Source organism: Phyllopteryx taeniolatus, chromosome 8 (genome assembly GCF_024500385.1).
Source record: "Phyllopteryx taeniolatus isolate TA_2022b chromosome 8, UOR_Ptae_1.2, whole genome shotgun sequence".
NCBI classification, from domain to species: domain Eukaryota; kingdom Metazoa; phylum Chordata; class Actinopteri; order Syngnathiformes; family Syngnathidae; genus Phyllopteryx; species Phyllopteryx taeniolatus.
Genome location: NC_084509.1, coordinates 19,302,427 through 19,320,056, shown reverse-complemented (window position 1 = coordinate 19,320,056; position 17,630 = coordinate 19,302,427). Strand labels below are relative to the sequence as shown.

General features: G+C 40.3%; 1 protein-coding gene across 1 annotated transcript; it reads left to right on the top strand.

The window, feature by feature from the left end:
* Positions 1 to 344: 344 nt before the first annotated feature.
* LOC133482303 (solute carrier family 25 member 36-A) lies at positions 345 to 14,472 on the top strand. The gene is made up of 7 exons (XM_061782306.1): positions 345 to 807; positions 2,477 to 2,641; positions 3,498 to 3,575; positions 7,750 to 7,850; positions 10,787 to 10,853; positions 11,674 to 11,963; positions 12,050 to 14,472. The coding sequence occupies exons 1-7, from the start codon at positions 767 to 769 to the stop codon at positions 12,241 to 12,243; spliced, it is 936 nt and encodes a 311-aa protein (XP_061638290.1). The 5' UTR covers positions 345 to 766; the 3' UTR covers positions 12,244 to 14,472.
* Positions 14,473 to 17,630: the final 3,158 nt, after the last annotated feature.

Here is a 17,630-nt window from a genome sequence, read left to right as displayed (position 1 = left end):
AAAAATACACCCGACCTATGATTGCACTGGTATGTGTGCAAATGTTTGGCCACTTATGAAAAGACGTCAGCATTTCATGATCCTGCAAAATTTTCATAATCACTAAGTGGATCTGATTAGGACAATAATCAGCACTTTATACTGAGCGATCCTTGAATAATAATAATATCCATGATTGTTAAAGTTCCCTATCTACAACATGTTATGCGTTACAAAAAAACTTGTCCATTTTGAACAAGAGAGGTTAGACAGCTGGCAAGCTGGCAGACGATCTTTGCCCTACAAAATAAATGCACTATCATGTGAGGAAAAAGAGATGGGGAGGGGCTACGGAAGGCTTGAACCGCCTCCGTACTTATGTTCCCCATTCAACGATCAACAGTACGACTTCATTGAAGGGTCTCAGGCAGTCAAGCAGTGTCCATCGGTTGCTGTCCCGCGTGAGAGGCTGGATCCAACCATAAACACTGTATGCATTGGCTGCACAATGAAATATTCGACCGCTCGTCCTGCCTGTCGCTTTGACATTGTTTTTGCCACCGGAAGAGAACGCTAGCGTTGCAAGCAAGCTAGCTAGCTAGCTAGCTAGCGATTGCATGCCATGGTTTCTCCCCGCCGCTGACTGACTGGCTGACCTCCACAACAACGCGCAGACGTGCTGAGTGTCATTTGTGAGTGGGGCTCTTGTCGGCCCGTCTCTTCAGTACCCCGGCTCCAGTTGTCTCCCGCGTGGTTGCCCGTTGACGGTTGACGAATATGAGACACAATGAGTCAAAGAGATACTCTCGTTCATCTGTTTGCAGGAGGGTGAGTAGACTGCCTTCTCATGGGATTTTACAACAACAGCTAGCGCCTAGCTCCACGCCATCGTCTAGCGTCGCCAGTCCTCGCCAATCCAAACGGTTTGATGGCTGTTTTGATGTGGTTTACCATAGGTCAACTTGCTTTTCCCGGCCATGCCTTCGTATCACACGACAATGCCTTCAGTTTCAATGACATGCCGGTGTTTCCATGAAACGTCACAGTTGATGTATGACAGGGCGCCGTCGCAGACCTTTTCAAAAGTTGCGTGAAATAATAATCCAAATACATACATAAATAATCGGTGAATCTTATTTTGTTTCGTGTGTTATGCGCTGTCAACAAAAACTAAAAGTGAAGACAAAAAAAAAGACGCTGCCTTATGCGACTGTAACACCACCACGGAGGCACCCGTCGCTATTATTTTAAAGTGAAACGAACTAAATTTATCAATTCTTAAAAACGTAATGGTAATGGGTATGCGTCCAAATGTGTACTACTGTATTTAGCAATAATGTGTATTTTGTTCAATGTCAAGATTATCATGTTTGTTACTGTGCTGTTTGATCATTCTCTTTATCCCTGTGTAAACTATATGCTTTCTCTGAGGGGTGTACTGGATAACCACTAACTGACCTATGCCAAAAACTATGTAGACAACGCTTATCTCAGCTTCGGTGTTGAGAATGACCCCTTGACTAAAGATAACTATTCTCTACTATGGTACGACCTGCCCTAGTGGTCTGTGTTGTTAGATTTTCATTGTATTCGTATCATATGTTTTACTGAACATAGTAGGTCTGGGCAATATGACCAACATAAGATATCCCTTTTTTGTGTCATAAAATACAATTTCCTCCTCTTAAATAAAAGCAGCAAACAAATGACCGCGAACTTATTCAAAACAAGCTTTATATATTTGCTTTTCTCTGTTTGGATTGTTTTCAATTGGTCAGCAACCGCAGACAAGTCTCGGTGTCCATTTGGTCAAAAACATATAAATATAATCCTTAATAAATTAATAACTACAATTTTCAACAAATTAACATCAATAATTGAAAACAATTTGTTTGTGTGCCAACAAAACTTTTCACTCATATAATGAATAACCGTCTTATTTACAAAAACGAATAAATGAACAAAAATGTACCTGCATAATAAATTGCCAATGTGTTTGACTCCATTCTCAAGCTTGTGACCAAGAAACGACAAAATATATCTGCTGCTGTTTGCACTTTGTTAAATCCATTACAGTACACGGCATTTGATTGACAATGACATTTAACAGAAGCTTATTGTTGTTTCCCAGGAAACACAAAACATTCCGATTCTCTCGTCTGGCCTGGCCTACATGCTTCAGATTGTTAGAATTCCAATAAGACACAGATAACATAATGCAACATTGTTAGTGTTCTGTGATTGGCTTGCAACCAGTCCAGGTTGTACTCTTCCTTTTGCCCAAAGTTAGCTGGTACAGGCTGCACCTCAATTGTGACCCTAATGAAGGCAAGCAGTATCGAAACTGGATAGCTGGATGTGAACGTGTTTTATTCCTATGATTATCTTAACGGTGGCTGAAAAGTGAGACTGGATCTAGTTTAGCAACTACCTAATTCAAAACGATTGTCTTTTTGGTTGATGTATTTATTTATTTAGTTTTCCTTCCTTTTACTAGATGTGGTGGCACAGTAGGAGCCATATTGACTTGCCCACTGGAAGTAGTGAAGACGCGTCTGCAGTCATCATCCATCAGTCTCTATGTTTCTGAGGTTCAGCTGAGTGCAGTCAATGGGGCCAGTATGGCCCGGATGTCCCCACCAGGTCCCCTGCACTGCCTCAAGTGAGTCCTTAATAATATGTCTGCAGTATGTTGCACCTTTTGTATGGTTTAATCCATTTTACATCAATTAGTTTAGCCAGTAATACACATCATTCATTTATACTCTGCTGTTAAGGGAGGCCTTACTCCAGTTGATGCTTGCTCTGGCAAGTCATTGGCTTGTTCAGGCCAAAAAGTTGAATATCACTCTTTTTGAAAACATCACAAATTGCTTGTTGATTTTTGGAATACATGTACTGGAAAATATGATGATGGCTTATACAGTATTAGATACACTCTTTGATTAGTAGAATGGTCAAAACAACTACTCACATTTGGGCACTCTAAATCTGCGGAAGTGTGATCCAGAGTTTGCAATCTTTGTTACAAAATGCAATCTAATATAATGACTGTGTTTAAAATATCAAAACATACTGGACCCATTAAATCATGCGCCTATGATAGCTGAATGTCGAGCTGCAGTGTTTCAACACAACACAATCTACATAGATTATGAGCAAAATAAAAAAGTAGGTGGCCAGCAAGTTGACAATGTCAGTTATTCTATTTTTAGACCCAACAAATACTTTAAAATGAAGTGCACAGACTTTGATATTAAGTTTTGTTCATAGCAATCTATACATTAGATTTTATTGACAGCATAAAGCATAGTAATACGCCTGGAGTTGGGAAAAACTACATCGTGTGATGAGGCTGTATTTTCGGTGGGTCACCCAATAGACATTTTTAAAGTTGAGTAAAACTTGAATACCTGACACGGTAGAAGAAGGCATGCTCCTCAGTAATACAGTTCATAATGGATGTGATCTAGTGGTAGAGTCACATTTCTCCTTTTCTATCTGGATGTTATTTTCAGATTAATATTAGAGAAGGAAGGACCCCGCTCACTCTTCAGAGGCTTGGGACCAAACCTGGTGGGTGTGGCACCTTCCAGGTGAGTTGTTAACAACATAACATCTTTTTCCTCACATTCGTATTAGGCGTCGAAATCTCTCGACCTCACAATCTGATCCCATTCCAATTGAAAGGGCTACGTTTCCATTCGATCACTGATTATCGATATTATCGATCTTGAACCCATGAATATTTATTCTACATATTCTTCATCCCCTACTATGGTGGTGCCTTGAAATAAGAGTTTAATTTGTTTTGTGACCACGCTCATAACTCACATCACTTGTATCGCAGATCATCTTTACTGATAGAAATGAATGGAAATGCCACAATCAATTTCAGCCTCCCAGAAAAACCAAAAATTTTTGTAATGTTTTTTTTAATGAGAAAAGTAGCACTATGTGATATTGTACATTAGAAAAAATATATAGTAGTAACATTTAACAAGAATGTGAAGAATTAAAAGGTTTGTGCGTCACGATTAATTAATTGCAATTGTGCTGCTCTTTCTAATTTTAGACACCTGGGGACAGTATAACACAAACGTACATACACATATCACTGGTTCTCAATCTGGGTTCGATCAAATCCCAGGGCTTCGGTGAGTCAGTCTCAGTGGTTCGGCAAAGGTGGAGTGACACACACAGTTTATGTGTGTGTGTGCGTCTTTCTGTCCAATCCGTACCGCAACACTTCAGAACAACAACGTTCTCAACCTTTTGGTCCTTACTGTTTGTTACAGCGTATCTTAGCAAACAATCCTTTTTGAGGATGGTAGCCATAAAAACTTAGAAAGGAAAGAGACTTTGCAACTTGTGAAAATGGTGTGAGAGTGGCATTTTGCCAAGGTGTGCGTGTGTGTGTGTCTGTGTGTGTTTGTGTGTGTGTATGTGTATATATATATAAAACCTGATTAAAGTGTTTTGCCACGACAGCAGACATCAGTGACACCCATGCCCATTTGTCATCATTAGTGTGTTCATGATGGGAGCAAAGTGGTGGCTAATGACTGCAGGTTCCATTGCTAAGCATTTGTAGAGTGTTTATTGACATAAATGAACGAATGGCTGCTTATTGGGCTGTGGTGTTCCTGTGCCATGACGTTGTTTTAAAGGTAACTGCACTAGCAAACATTTAAATTATTTGCAGAACATGTCTGCAGCTTGCCAAGGCTGCAAATAAGTATTTTTTAAAAATCATTTTTTAATCTTGTCTTGTTTTATCTTATTTGTTATTCTACTTCTATTTCACAAGTCTTGAGACTTATTGGGCATATCTTGTGCAAATGTGTGTTGGTATGATAATAAAAATCCTTGAACAGAGATTTTGAGCTAGGCCCTCTTCCTAACTAGTGGTCAGCAGGGTCCCAATCTGTCAGCTGAATTTGGCAACTGCTGGCCAACGATTAAAAACAATTTGTGCCTATTGTCATCCATCCATCCATCCATCCATTTTCTGAGCCGCTTCTCCTCACTAGGGTCGCGGGCGTGTGTACTAATAAATAAAGGGGACATATTTTGGAAAATTAAATTTTTAATTGCTTGTATATAAATGGTTGGGTCTCTGGAGTGCCTGCCCAATCATCATGTGTGAAATTGCCTCTTCCTGAAAATATGTATGCAAGTTCAGAATTTTGTCGGCTTGTGACAGTGCGGCAAATGTACATAATAACCATCCCTGTACAGTTTATAGAAGAAATTAGAACATTGATATACGCAGGTTATATACTGTACTGTATATGATACCTTAATATACGATATAAGACAAAGAAGCGAAACACTACAAAAGTAAAATAAGAAACTTTAATTATTAACACTGTCAACATAAGCATATAATCAAGTGACCAAGTGCTGACACTGACCGGGACAGCGTGAAAAGATCTCTCGATAGGATCAACACGTGAAAAGCCCGGGGCCCAGATAACAAACCTGGTCGTGTTCTGAGGGACTCTGCAGCTGAACTCACAGATGTCTTCACGGACATCTTTAACACCTCCTTGAGTCAGGGTGTCGTCCCCACGTGCTTCAAAGCCACCACCATCATCCTGGTTCCGAAGAAGTCATCTCCCTCCTGCCTCAGTGACTACCGTCCGGTAGCGCTCCCATCCTGATGAAGTGCTTCGAGCGGCGAGTCATGCACCACATCAAGTTCCCCCTCCCCCCTTGGACCCCTTCCAGTATGCATATCAGTCCAACCGGTGAACCGATGACACAGTCTCCATTACCCTCCACTCTGCCCTCATACACCTAGACTCTTAAGGACTCATATGTCAGACTGCTGTTCATAGACTTCAGCTCAGCATTCAATACAATCATCCCTCAACAACTGATCTACAAATTGGACAAGCTGGGGCTCAACACTTCAATGTGCAACTAGCTCCTGGACTTTCTGACAGGGAGACTGCAGGCAGTACGGGTCGGCAGCAACACATACAGCACATTCACTCTGAACAGGGGGGCCCCTCATGGTGTTGAGTCCCCTCCTCTTCACCCTACTGACCTATGACTGCACCCCGACATACAGCTCCAACCTCTTCATCAAGTTTGCAGATGACACAACTGTGGTGGGTCTCATCGGCAACAGGGATGAGGCAGACTACAGGAGCGAGGTGAGCCACCTGGCTGGGTGGTGCACATACAACAATTTCTCCCTAAATGTGGAAGAAAACAAAGGAGATTGTTGTGGACTTCAGGAGCGCACACTCCCAGCATGCTCCCCTAAACATCAACGGTGCTGAGGTGGAGAGAGTGTGCAGCACCAAGTTCCTGGTAGTGCACATCACCGAGGACCTCTCCTGGACCACACCTCATCACTGGCCAAGAAAGCTAAACAGTGTCCCTACTTCCTGCGCAAGCTGAGAAGAGCCAGAGCTCCAACCCCCATCATGTGCTCGTTCTACAGAGGGACCATGGAGTGCATCCTGACCAACTGCATCAGTGTCTGGTATGAAGCCTGCACCGCATCCTGCCGCAAAACTCTCCATCGCATAGTGAGGGCAGCTGAGAAGATCATTGGAACCTCTCTTTTCTCTCTGCAGAATATTTACAGCACCCGCCTCACCCACAAAGCCCTCAGCATAGCGGGGAATGCCACCAATCCATCACACATCCTCTTCAGTCTGCTGCCATCAGGGAGGAGACTGCTGAGTCTGCGGGCCAGGACTAGCCGACTCAAAGACAGTTTTATTCATCAGGCTGTCAGGAATCTGAACTCTCTGCCCACTCTGCCCCCTCCTACCTTTTCTGTCATCTGCCCAACTGAACTCTGAACTACGACGCCCCACAAACATGCACATGCACACACATTCACCAATACACACACACACACCAGACTCAGGGTCGCACCAGCAACTTTAGAAGCATTGAGATTTTGTCATCTAATTTATGTCTTATTTGCATTGGTTCTCTGACCTTGACTATGTTGCACACATCATCTGGTCTTTGATATTTGCACATTCAATTAATACTTTTTATACTCTATATACCATAGTATTAGTTAGCTTTTTATATTATTATTTGTACTGTCTTTTGTAGCACCGTGGGCCCTTGAGTACCGTAATTTCAATCCTCTGTATGTGTTACGCATATTGAAGAATTGACAATAAAAGTACCTTGAACCTAATAGTCCATCAATCCATCCATCCATCTGAGCCGCTTATCCTTACGTTATTGTCATGGGGCACTCTAGTGTAGTGTTATATTATTTTGCAAAATCACCGCTCACCATGGAGTAAAAAAAAAAATACAGTTTCTCCTGCCAAGTGAGTGTTAGTGGGGGAGGTGGTGCTGCACGTCTGGTCTGTGTGTTTGTATAATCGGCCCGATTAATCGGTCAAGCTCTAGTTTGGGGACCCTATAGTGGTGGTCCCCAAGCAGTGTCATGCCATGTGTTACCACTCCGCACAGATAATTTAAAACAAATAAAATAATGACTGGTGACTGGCTCCATGAATCATTTACATCTGAATTACAATCAATCTAAAAATATATTTCACCCACCTGTAGTTACTGCTGCATGTAGCATCTAGAGTAGTGTTATCTTTATGCTTTGCCAATCTGGAGCGTGCTACAACAAACAGCAAAAGAGGCTTACCATTAAAATGTGGTAACATTTCAGTTAGTATTACCGGAGGCAGTTTATTTTTGTGCTGTTGCGACTTCTTTTGCTTCCTAGTGGTGTCAAATGCACTCACCCATTTTGTCTTGTGTTAACAGAGCCATCTACTTCGCTGCTTACTCCACAGCCAAAGAGAAATTGAACAATATACTGGAACCTGACGCCACACAGGTTCACATGGTCTCTGCTGGAATGGCAGGTATGTATGCAAGCTCAATCATTCCCTCTTGGTAATGCTTTTTAATATTCTTCATCCGAGTGACCATTTCCAGAATACGCATCAAAAATGAAATGCGGAGAAATGCCGACTGTACTGGTACCATGTGGGTAAGGTCCGAAAACTAGTCAAGATTAGGATCAGGCCTGAGTAAAACAGACCTGCCAACCTGTACCTTGCATAGCAGGTATCCATTTTTATATCCAAGTGCAATTGTGTGATGTGACCCCAAAAACTATGTAAATAGCTTATAAGACCGCTAATTTTAAACTTCATATTTGCATTACTCTAATGTGATCGCATTAACACCCATTTAAACAATAAAAAAAAGAATTGTGATCTGCAAAGTTTTAATGCAAAGAGGGATGTCATTGTTCAAAGGTATCAGTCAGAAGAAGGATACAAAAATATAATCCAAGGCATTAAATATACCATGGAACGCAGTGAAGACAGTCATCATTAAGTGGTAGTGGTAGTGCAAAACGGTGATATTACCTAGGACTGGACGTTTCTCCAAAATTGATGAAAAGATGAGAAGTGGTCAGGGAGGCTGCTAAGAGGCCGACAGCAACATTGAATAAGCTGCAGGAATTTCTAAGAAGTACTGGCTGTTTAGTACATGTGACAGACGGCAATCTCCTGTTTTCTTTATACTGTATGTCTGGGCTCTGGGGTACGGTGGCAAGACTGAAGCCTTAGTTTACAAAGAAAAACATCCAAGCCTGGTTCCATTTTGCAAAAATTCACTTGAAATCTCCCAAACGCACGTGTGAAAATGTGTTATGGTCCTATCAAACTAAGGTTGAACTTTTTGGCCATAATTCCAAAAGGTACATTTGGCGCAAACACAACTTTGCTCATCTTAAACAAATAAAAAATAAAAAAAAAACGCCATATCTGCAGTGAAACATTGTAGTGGCCGTATTATACTTTGGGGCTGGGTTTATTTTCCTGGAACTGGAGCTGTAGTCAAGGTGGAGGGAATTATGAACAGTTCCAAATACCAGTCAGTGATAGCAAAAAAAAAACCTCCAGGCTTCTGCTAGAAAGTTGAAGATGAACGTCATCATTCAGTATGACAATGACCCAAAGCACCCATCCAATTCAACAAATAAATGGCTGCACGAGAAGGGCCCAGTTTTGGAAGGGCCCAGTCCCAGTCTGAGTCCAGACCTGAAACCAGTCAAACAAGAGTGGGCAAAAATTGTGAGGTCCCGATGGCCGTAGGAAAAATGCTGAATGAACAGGCTGTTTGGCTCATGTTACGTCACAGTGCCGGATAGAGCTGAAGACCGGAAGGCACATTCTGAATTATATTTATCGATTTAACTGCTGTATATCTGCTATATAATCACTTCGAAATGGCAGATGTGGTTTGTAAAGGGGTTCTAGAGTTATCAAGAAAATTTTTAACATCTTTGTCCTCTGACCTTTAAGCTGTGCCACACTAATAGACTTCTCCCCAAAAATAATTAATGCTGCAAAAAGTATTAGTTTAAGCGTGTGCATATTTATACCACCGCGTTATCGTATGTTTCCCCCCCCTTTAAAATATTTCAGTTTTTTTTTTTTTTTTTTAAATTGAGTTTGTCATATTATAGGTCACATTAAAGGTGGAAACAGTTTGAAGTGAATCATATATTTATATATATATTTTTTTTTATTGCACCACCAAAACCAGACATGTTAACAGGGGTGTAGCCCTTTTAAATCTACTGTACATAACATTGTTTTCAGTATCAAGTTTATTTTGAATGTTATATACATTATGTTTGTGTGTTTAAATGTTAAAAAGAAAGCTTGAAATGAATTCAAACATTGTAAATCACTTATGGTTATTATTAGTATGTATAATCATACAGATGTAATATTAGTTTAATGTTTTGAACAGGAATACTCATGCAGAGTTTATAAAGGAAATACTAAGAAATTGCCCTGTGCTCATTTGAAATATTTTAACAGTGTGTGGACAGATTAGTATGTGCTTGTGCACATTGTTATACTAAAAAAAAGTTCAAGGTTGGCAGGTCTGGTAAAAAGTGTTTGTGGTGCTATCGCATTCAGCATTTGCCATTACTGAACCTCTGCAGTAAATTAATTATGGTAGAATTAGTTTGTGTTGTGTTTGAGTGAGAGGACGTGTTTTGAGTAAGGTTTTGTGTGAAAATCCAAGCCCTCCTTTGGGGACCCATATTGTAGTGTTTTCATGACCTGTTTCTTATAGTTGCAATTTAAACAGCACCTCGTAAAACACATGTCAAATGTCCCTTTTCAAATACAGTACACATTTTTTCATGACACATATTTCAAGGAAACGTTATCTACCCCTGTGCAGCTGTGATCCAGCTGGGAATGCACAGCATTACAATATGGGTCATTCATGCTGCTGGAGCGACAGCCTGAATGTCATCGGTGTGTGGAAAGCTGAATCTCACAGGTACACGACAGTGCCATTTTTAGCACAGCATGACTCAGACCTTTGTAGCCAAGGTCAGCATGAGTCACACTGACTCTCCAGTGGCAACGCTATTGACAAAGTCCAACGTGTGACCTGACAAGTGACTGGTGATAGGGTGTTTTCCACCCATCCCGTTTCTATACCACTTGTCCTCATTAGGGTTGCAGGTGAGCTGGAAGTTATCCCAGCTGACTTTGGGCAAGAGGCGGGGTACACCCTGGACTGGTCGACAGTCAATCCCAGTAGGGTGATTTTAACAGACAATTATTTATTTCCGTCTGTGAAACCAAATACCTAGAGCATTTTTTTTTAAGTTTATGACTTTGCTATTAATAATCTTCATATTTGTTAGAAGTTAATCGTAACAGTTGTTTTCTGAAAGTTTATTTGGTCACTAGCTGCATATCCGCCTGATATCTAAAACTCTTCTAAGACATTTTGTTTTCCCCCCTTTCTTTAGGTTTTACAGCCATTACGGCAACCAATCCAATATGGCTTATAAAGACTCGTCTACAGCTCGATGCCAGGTAAAATGTCACAATCAGGATGTCACAGTTAGACTGACCTTTTTTTCTGGTGCAGAAAAATAAATCTGGTTGGCTTTTAACAAAAGATACATCATCACCTGTCATAGAACTCAAAGGGAAGAAAATAAAACAGGCATGTAGAGTACTAAACATATACACTGTGAATAAGTAAACCCCATTTGAGAAGAAAGCTTTTTATCAATTTGGCACAGACCATAATCACGTTCTGAATTTTGACAATTAGACTCACCAGCCATTAAATCCTTGGGAATTAGAATTTTGAAATTGAAAATTTTTCCTTAGCTAGATGTTAATGTATACTCATTTTTACAAGATTAATTTCTTCCAACAAAAAAAATTTGTGTGTGCACATTACAATCAATGGTACATATTTATGGGAGAATGTTTTATTTAGTAAGCCATATAAATGTTTATTCTGAAAGGTAATGCAAACTAACAAATCTGTTGGGGTGCATTGCACCTCATTGCACCGGACTATTGCAATATTAGTCATTCAAACTGCTTTAAGTGCTAGAGGACTCTGCATCTTTTTGCACAATTGTTTTTTGTAAAGATGATTCTGATTTATGTTGCACACTCTTAGATAACTTGGAGTAACCAAAGATGGTTACAGCAAACTAGCAACTTTGAAAACTAACTCTGAAAGCACCCTATTTAGTTGTATCTTTTTTCATTATTTTCTTTTCATGTTTTATTTATTTATCATTATATATATATATTTTTGGCAACCCCCAAGTGGTAGTCGGAGATCTTTGACTTTCCCCCCCCCCCATCTTTTTTTTTTTTTTTTTTTTGTCAGAAATCGAGGGGAGCGCAGGATGAGCGCATTTGAATGTGTGCGCCGGGTGTATCAGTCAGATGGCCTACGAGGCTTCTACAGGGGCATGTCGGCATCTTATGCTGGCATCTCAGAGACTGTGATTCACTTTGTGATCTATGAAAACATCAAACGGCGACTCTTGGATGCCAAAGCCCCCCAGAACATGGACGAGCAAGAGGAGGTATCCAAGGATGCCTCAGACTTTGTGGGGATGATGCTTGCTGCTGCCACTTCCAAGACATGTGCCACAACCATTGCTTATCCACATGGTGAGCATGATTGAAATAAAAATTACAAACCTACCTAATTTTTGTATGGATTTCCTGTAACCTCTCTTTTGTGCTATCCTCTGCAGAAGTCATCCGCACACGGCTACGTGAGGAGGGCACCAAATATCGCTCCTTCTTCCAGACTTTAACAACAGTTCCCAGAGAGGAGGGCTTTCGCGCCCTATACCGCGGCCTCACCACCCACTTGGTACGACAGATTCCCAACACCGCCATCATGATGTGCACCTATGAGATGGTGGTCTACATCCTGAATGGTTAAAGTCATCACTCCTTTACTACGACTCGTCCTTGTAATCCAGCCCTTGTTCAGTGTTGGAGAAACAAAAACGATGGAAAAACTGCTTACAAGCTACAACAAATGCTCACCAGATGACAGAGGCAGCTTCTCAACATTATCTGAGTGATGATTTATAGTGGCAGGTTTTCTTTTAGCACCAAATGCACAAGAAAGATACCCACACCGATTTGGGGTGTTTCAGTACAAACAAGCCCTTCCTCATCCATTACTACTTCTCCCACTTCCACAGTACTAATTCATAAAATTGTAGTTGCATTTACTTAAAAAGTAGTAATGCCTACTGACTTATCTTTTGAAGTCTGGAGCTTTGATCTGTCCTTTGTGTTGTCAAATTTGAAGTGAAGCAAAACAATGAGCAATTTGATGCTTGTAGCATTTTGAGTAAAATGGTAGACTGGGGGGGAATGTGCCTTGTGTAAAAACAAGATGTAAATTGGAATGCACATGATTGTAGAGGGATGTGAAGCTGTGGTTAACAGAACTCATCACAGTTTGAAGTATTATAGTTGCACACAGGTGTTGTGGAGATTGAGGCACTTAAGGAAACTTTTCGTCGTGAATATACAGTCAAGATGACTTGGGTTTTGCAACCACCTAACCCTTCTGCTTTTACTTTTCATTCATTTAGAACTTTCTCATCTACACAAAACCACAAGGAGACAAGCTGCTTGAATTTGAATACAGTAATAATAATATCCATCAGTATACTGTGTTCAAATCTCCCCCCCAAAAAAAACACATTACTTGCCTGCTTTATAACTACTGGAATTTAAAACACTGACCTAGTTTGTTAATAAATATTCGTAAATTAACTAAGTTTTAACAAATTGTAATATTTGAAATATTAAATATATTTGCTTAAATAATATAATTCCATTTGTCTGACTGGTAAGGCAAATGCAAACCATCGGTGTATCTTGAGTAGAGAGAGCATTTGCTCTCCAGTTGTGAAAATGTTTTCCCCACCTGTTTTCATGGTGTCTCTCAAGGTTTTTCTTCAATTTTCATTCCGTTTATCTTATTAAGAAAAATCCAGGCTCTTTGTTCAAGGGCAGTACTCTCAGTCTTCCCCTGGAATTTTGAGGTTCAGTTTGTATTGGTAAATAAGAACGAATGATTGTCTTAAACGCACAATAATAAATATGTTCTAATCGCTGAGCAGTCGTTTTATACCTTTCATTTCAGTTCATTGCTGGTTATATGTAATTTCAAACAATATTTGTCACCTGTTAACAAAGATTAAGACATACTAAACTATTAACATATTCAATGTTGTCACCACCTATAGCTCACAGACCAAATCGACATTTCTAACAACCAGTAAATCTAATTGTCCATTTTTGCTGTTGGCCGGCGACCAGTTCGGGGTGTACCCTGCCTCTTGCCTGAAGTCAGCTGAGATAGGCGCCAGCACACCCGCGAACCTAGTGAGGACAAGCGGTTCAGAAAATGGATGGATGTTTAATTGGCTACATTTCAAATGCCTGGCTTCGATGAAAGGGGAGTTCTGGCATGACCTATAAAGTGAATATGCTTCAGATAGTAGAAAGTGCCCAGGTGTGTGACCGCAAACTCTATCAGATGCTGTGAAGAGTGCATTAAATTAGCCTCATTGTAAGCATTCTTACAGACACTAACATCAACACACACGCAATTTGGGTGACCATGCTAGTTGGTGCTGGCTCTGCTTGAACTGGGTTTAAAGTTGGTCAGTCATACAGCCTAATGTCTAATGTAGTTTGGCTGAATTCATTTGACCAGACCTTAAAAAGCTGATTGGCTCATCCAATAAAAGAAAGATGCTAAAGTCTGTCTGAAAATGACAAGTTAAAATTATTTGAATTGCTCTGTGCCATGAGGAGTAAAATGTTCTTTTACTTCTTCTGATTCTTCTTTTCAGTAATTTCAAATGAACTGCAAATATATCAATACACAATGCATCTTTTCCAACTATATTGTACAGCATGTCTGCCTGCTGTTCATGCAGTCTCCCCATCATCCAATGGTTATTGTTTTTCACCCATGTTTGCATCGTGTCCTGGTGAATGTATGTGTTGTGCGTGTTTGCCCAAATGACAAGCTGATGTCATTCTGTCATGTGTTGAGCGTATGAGACTAGGAATTACAGTATGTATGCACTCAGTTAAGGAACTGCAGGTTTTTATCCTTTTCAATAAATGGTTGCCTTTTTCCTGCTGACCTTTTTCCATGTTGTTGGTGAGCCTATTTTTAAGTGTGGCTCTGTCTATGCATTCTGTCACAACTTGTTTTATCAAACAAGTCAATAAACTGGAAATAATACAAGTACTTTGTATCCATGTCTTAACGGGGTTTTGGTTTTTGTAATGAGGCTTATAACCAGCAGGTGGTAGTGGGTGTCCAGTCAGCTGCCTGAGATTTCTCATCTGAGAATGTTAAAAATGAATGTTGACTTGGATTCTGAATCACGCAGAACTTCAGTACCATGAACCACCAACAGGAGCCAAACAAAATATCACATCACATTGGTTACAGCGGGAGTCAGGCGACACTCTGTATTTATACCAAGTGATCCCAAAACAAGCACTCTGCTAACAGCACTCGTGCTCATGCAATAACATCCTTCAGACAAGGTGAGTTTACAGTAATTTTGTGCAGATAACGACCACCCCCTCGCACAAGAACAAATATATTCACAAGCACAAAAAGTAATTTCTACAGAGGAATAATAATTTGTGGCACGGTGGCCAACTGGTTAGAGCGTCAGCCTCACAGTTCTGAGGTGCGGGGTTCAATCCCCGTCCCCGCCTGTGTGGAGTTTGCATGTTCTCCCCGTGCCTGCGTGGGTTTTCTCCGGGCACTCCGGTTTCCTCCCACATCCCAAAAACATGCATTAATTGGAGACTCTAAATTGCCCGTAGGCATGACTGTGAGTGCGAATGGTTGTTAGTTTCTATGTGCCCTGCGATTGGCTGGCAACCAGTTCAGAGTGTACCCCGCCTCCTGCCCGATGACAGCTGGGATAGGCTCCAGCACGCCCGCGACCCTAGTGAGGAGAAGCGGCTCAGAAAATGGATGGATGGATGGAATAATTTCAAATTATTTTCATTGTTAATTTTAATACTACTGCCTTGTTTCCCCATTATATGACTGAAATAAGCAAGTGTTGCATGTTCAAATATGCTATAACCAACAAGTCTCATTCTATCTCATTAGATCTTCATGTTGAGGACCCATATGGAAAGCTTAACCATCCCTTGGCATTTGCTTCGATTTTAACAATGACCTGTGACTCTTCTCATCTCAGCAAGAAAGCAAACATGCATTGACTCTTAAAAATATTCACTTAGTTCCATTGTTATTTATACATTGTAAGCGTGTGGAATTCTCAATCACTCACACCAGTGTATGAGCTTAACTCGCAGCATCTCCGTCTCAAGCACAATACGTTTGGTAACCAACATTTTAATAACACCCCTTTTTATTATGCAGTACCGTTTTAAACAACTGCAAAGTATAACCACAAAATTAAAATTATTTAATGCATAATACTATAATAGTAAAATTCAATTTATTTATTTTTTTTTACTGTGTAGGCCTTAGATTTAATCACATGGGATTGTGCTGGTGAACATCAGGTGGTGGTCAATCAGTATAGATCTAGAACAAGAACTAAATCTTGCATTTCAGTGTATCACCTACATGAAATAGGCTGTATGTTGAGTGGAATTTCAACTCTCTCAGGCGCGCGGAGGAAGCATCATGTCCAAAAATTTCAAACCTTGGTTTCATTTGACAAGTGATTTCCTTTAACCTTTATGGAGCCAAGGCACATATTTTACAATTGAAAAATCTCACAGCACACCAACAAACAAAAATGTCACTAAAAAGTGGATACATTAATTATTGTATGTACTTCCTGCCATCTAATAGAATAGCATTTATTTGTTCTGTCTGTCACTATGCCTCACTGGCATAAAAAGATTCATTATTTCTTGTAAGTAAAGATTTTTCTTGAGCAATTACATAAAATTTGATAATTTCCCACGGCACACCTGAAGGGCGCTCACGGCACACTAATGTGCCCCGGCACACTGGTTGAGAATCACTGCATTAGACAATAACAAAATACAAATACATGTGGGAAATTGTGTTATCATCCAATGAAAACAATATTGTACTTTTTGGCCATAATTCCAAAAGTTAGAGCAGGTGCTTAGTTTGCTTATGCGTCAAACTCATTTTTGTCACGAGCCACATTATAGTTACGGTTTCACTCAGAGAGCTATTATGAATGTGAATCCATAAACATTTTTAATCATTAATAAAGTTATTATTACATATACACAGCCGATTTATGGATAACTGTTTTGAAATCCAAAGTCAGGGATAAGTTTGTTCAACTGTTGTTCAAGTTACTGTTAAAAGCGGTTTTGTAACCCCAAAATGCTTGCAATATGCCAATGTTAATATTTATTACATATTACAATTTGAAATTTTAGTACACATTTGAGCAAGAATCATAGAAGTTGACACACATGATTTGCTTTCGCAGGGCACATAAGATGATGTTGAGTTTGACACCTGTGGCTTATGATTTTTGGCCTGCTCCAAAACACTGCTTTCACTTTGAGTTGACAAACGCTTAACGACTCACAAACTCTCTGAAGAGTTGCATTCATTCGGTTAATCAAAGAATGAACAACACACCGCGTATGAAGCGCAGGGTAGAAAGTAAGCACGCTGTGGACCTTGAGGCCTGTTGTTTGCGCCGTGGCACATTCGTGTGCTGTGAGAGATGATAAGGTGTGCCATAGGAAATTATCAAATTTCTTTTAATTGGTGCAGAACTTGCGATTGGCTGGCGACCGGTTCAGGGTGTATCTAGCCTCTTGCCCAGAGTTAGTTGGTATTGGCTCCAGCACGCCCGCGACCCTAGTGAGGGTAAGCAGTACGGGAAATTAATGAATGCTTGAAAAGTCCAAAACGTACTTATTTATTACAAATACGGTAATGTACTTACTGTCTTTGTTCACCTATCAATGCGACCAATTTATTTTGATAGGCAGGACAATTAAATGCTCTACCACTAGATGACAATTAATCTATTAATTTTGGGACATTTTTGTTTGGTGTTGGCTATGGGCCGTAAGATTTATTCTTACGTGAAGAGGCTAATGACTCAGGCAGTCTCGATATTCCATCCTGTATCAAATTTCCGTTGTTAGGTTGTACTCAAACAGGAAGTTGCTTACATACACATACAAAGCAAAAGCAGTGTCTCGCGGTCCCACCGGAAATGTCTAACGCAATGAATTGCTATCGCTGCAAACATCGCGAGAGGAAAACGCGTGAGCGTGACTCCAGCT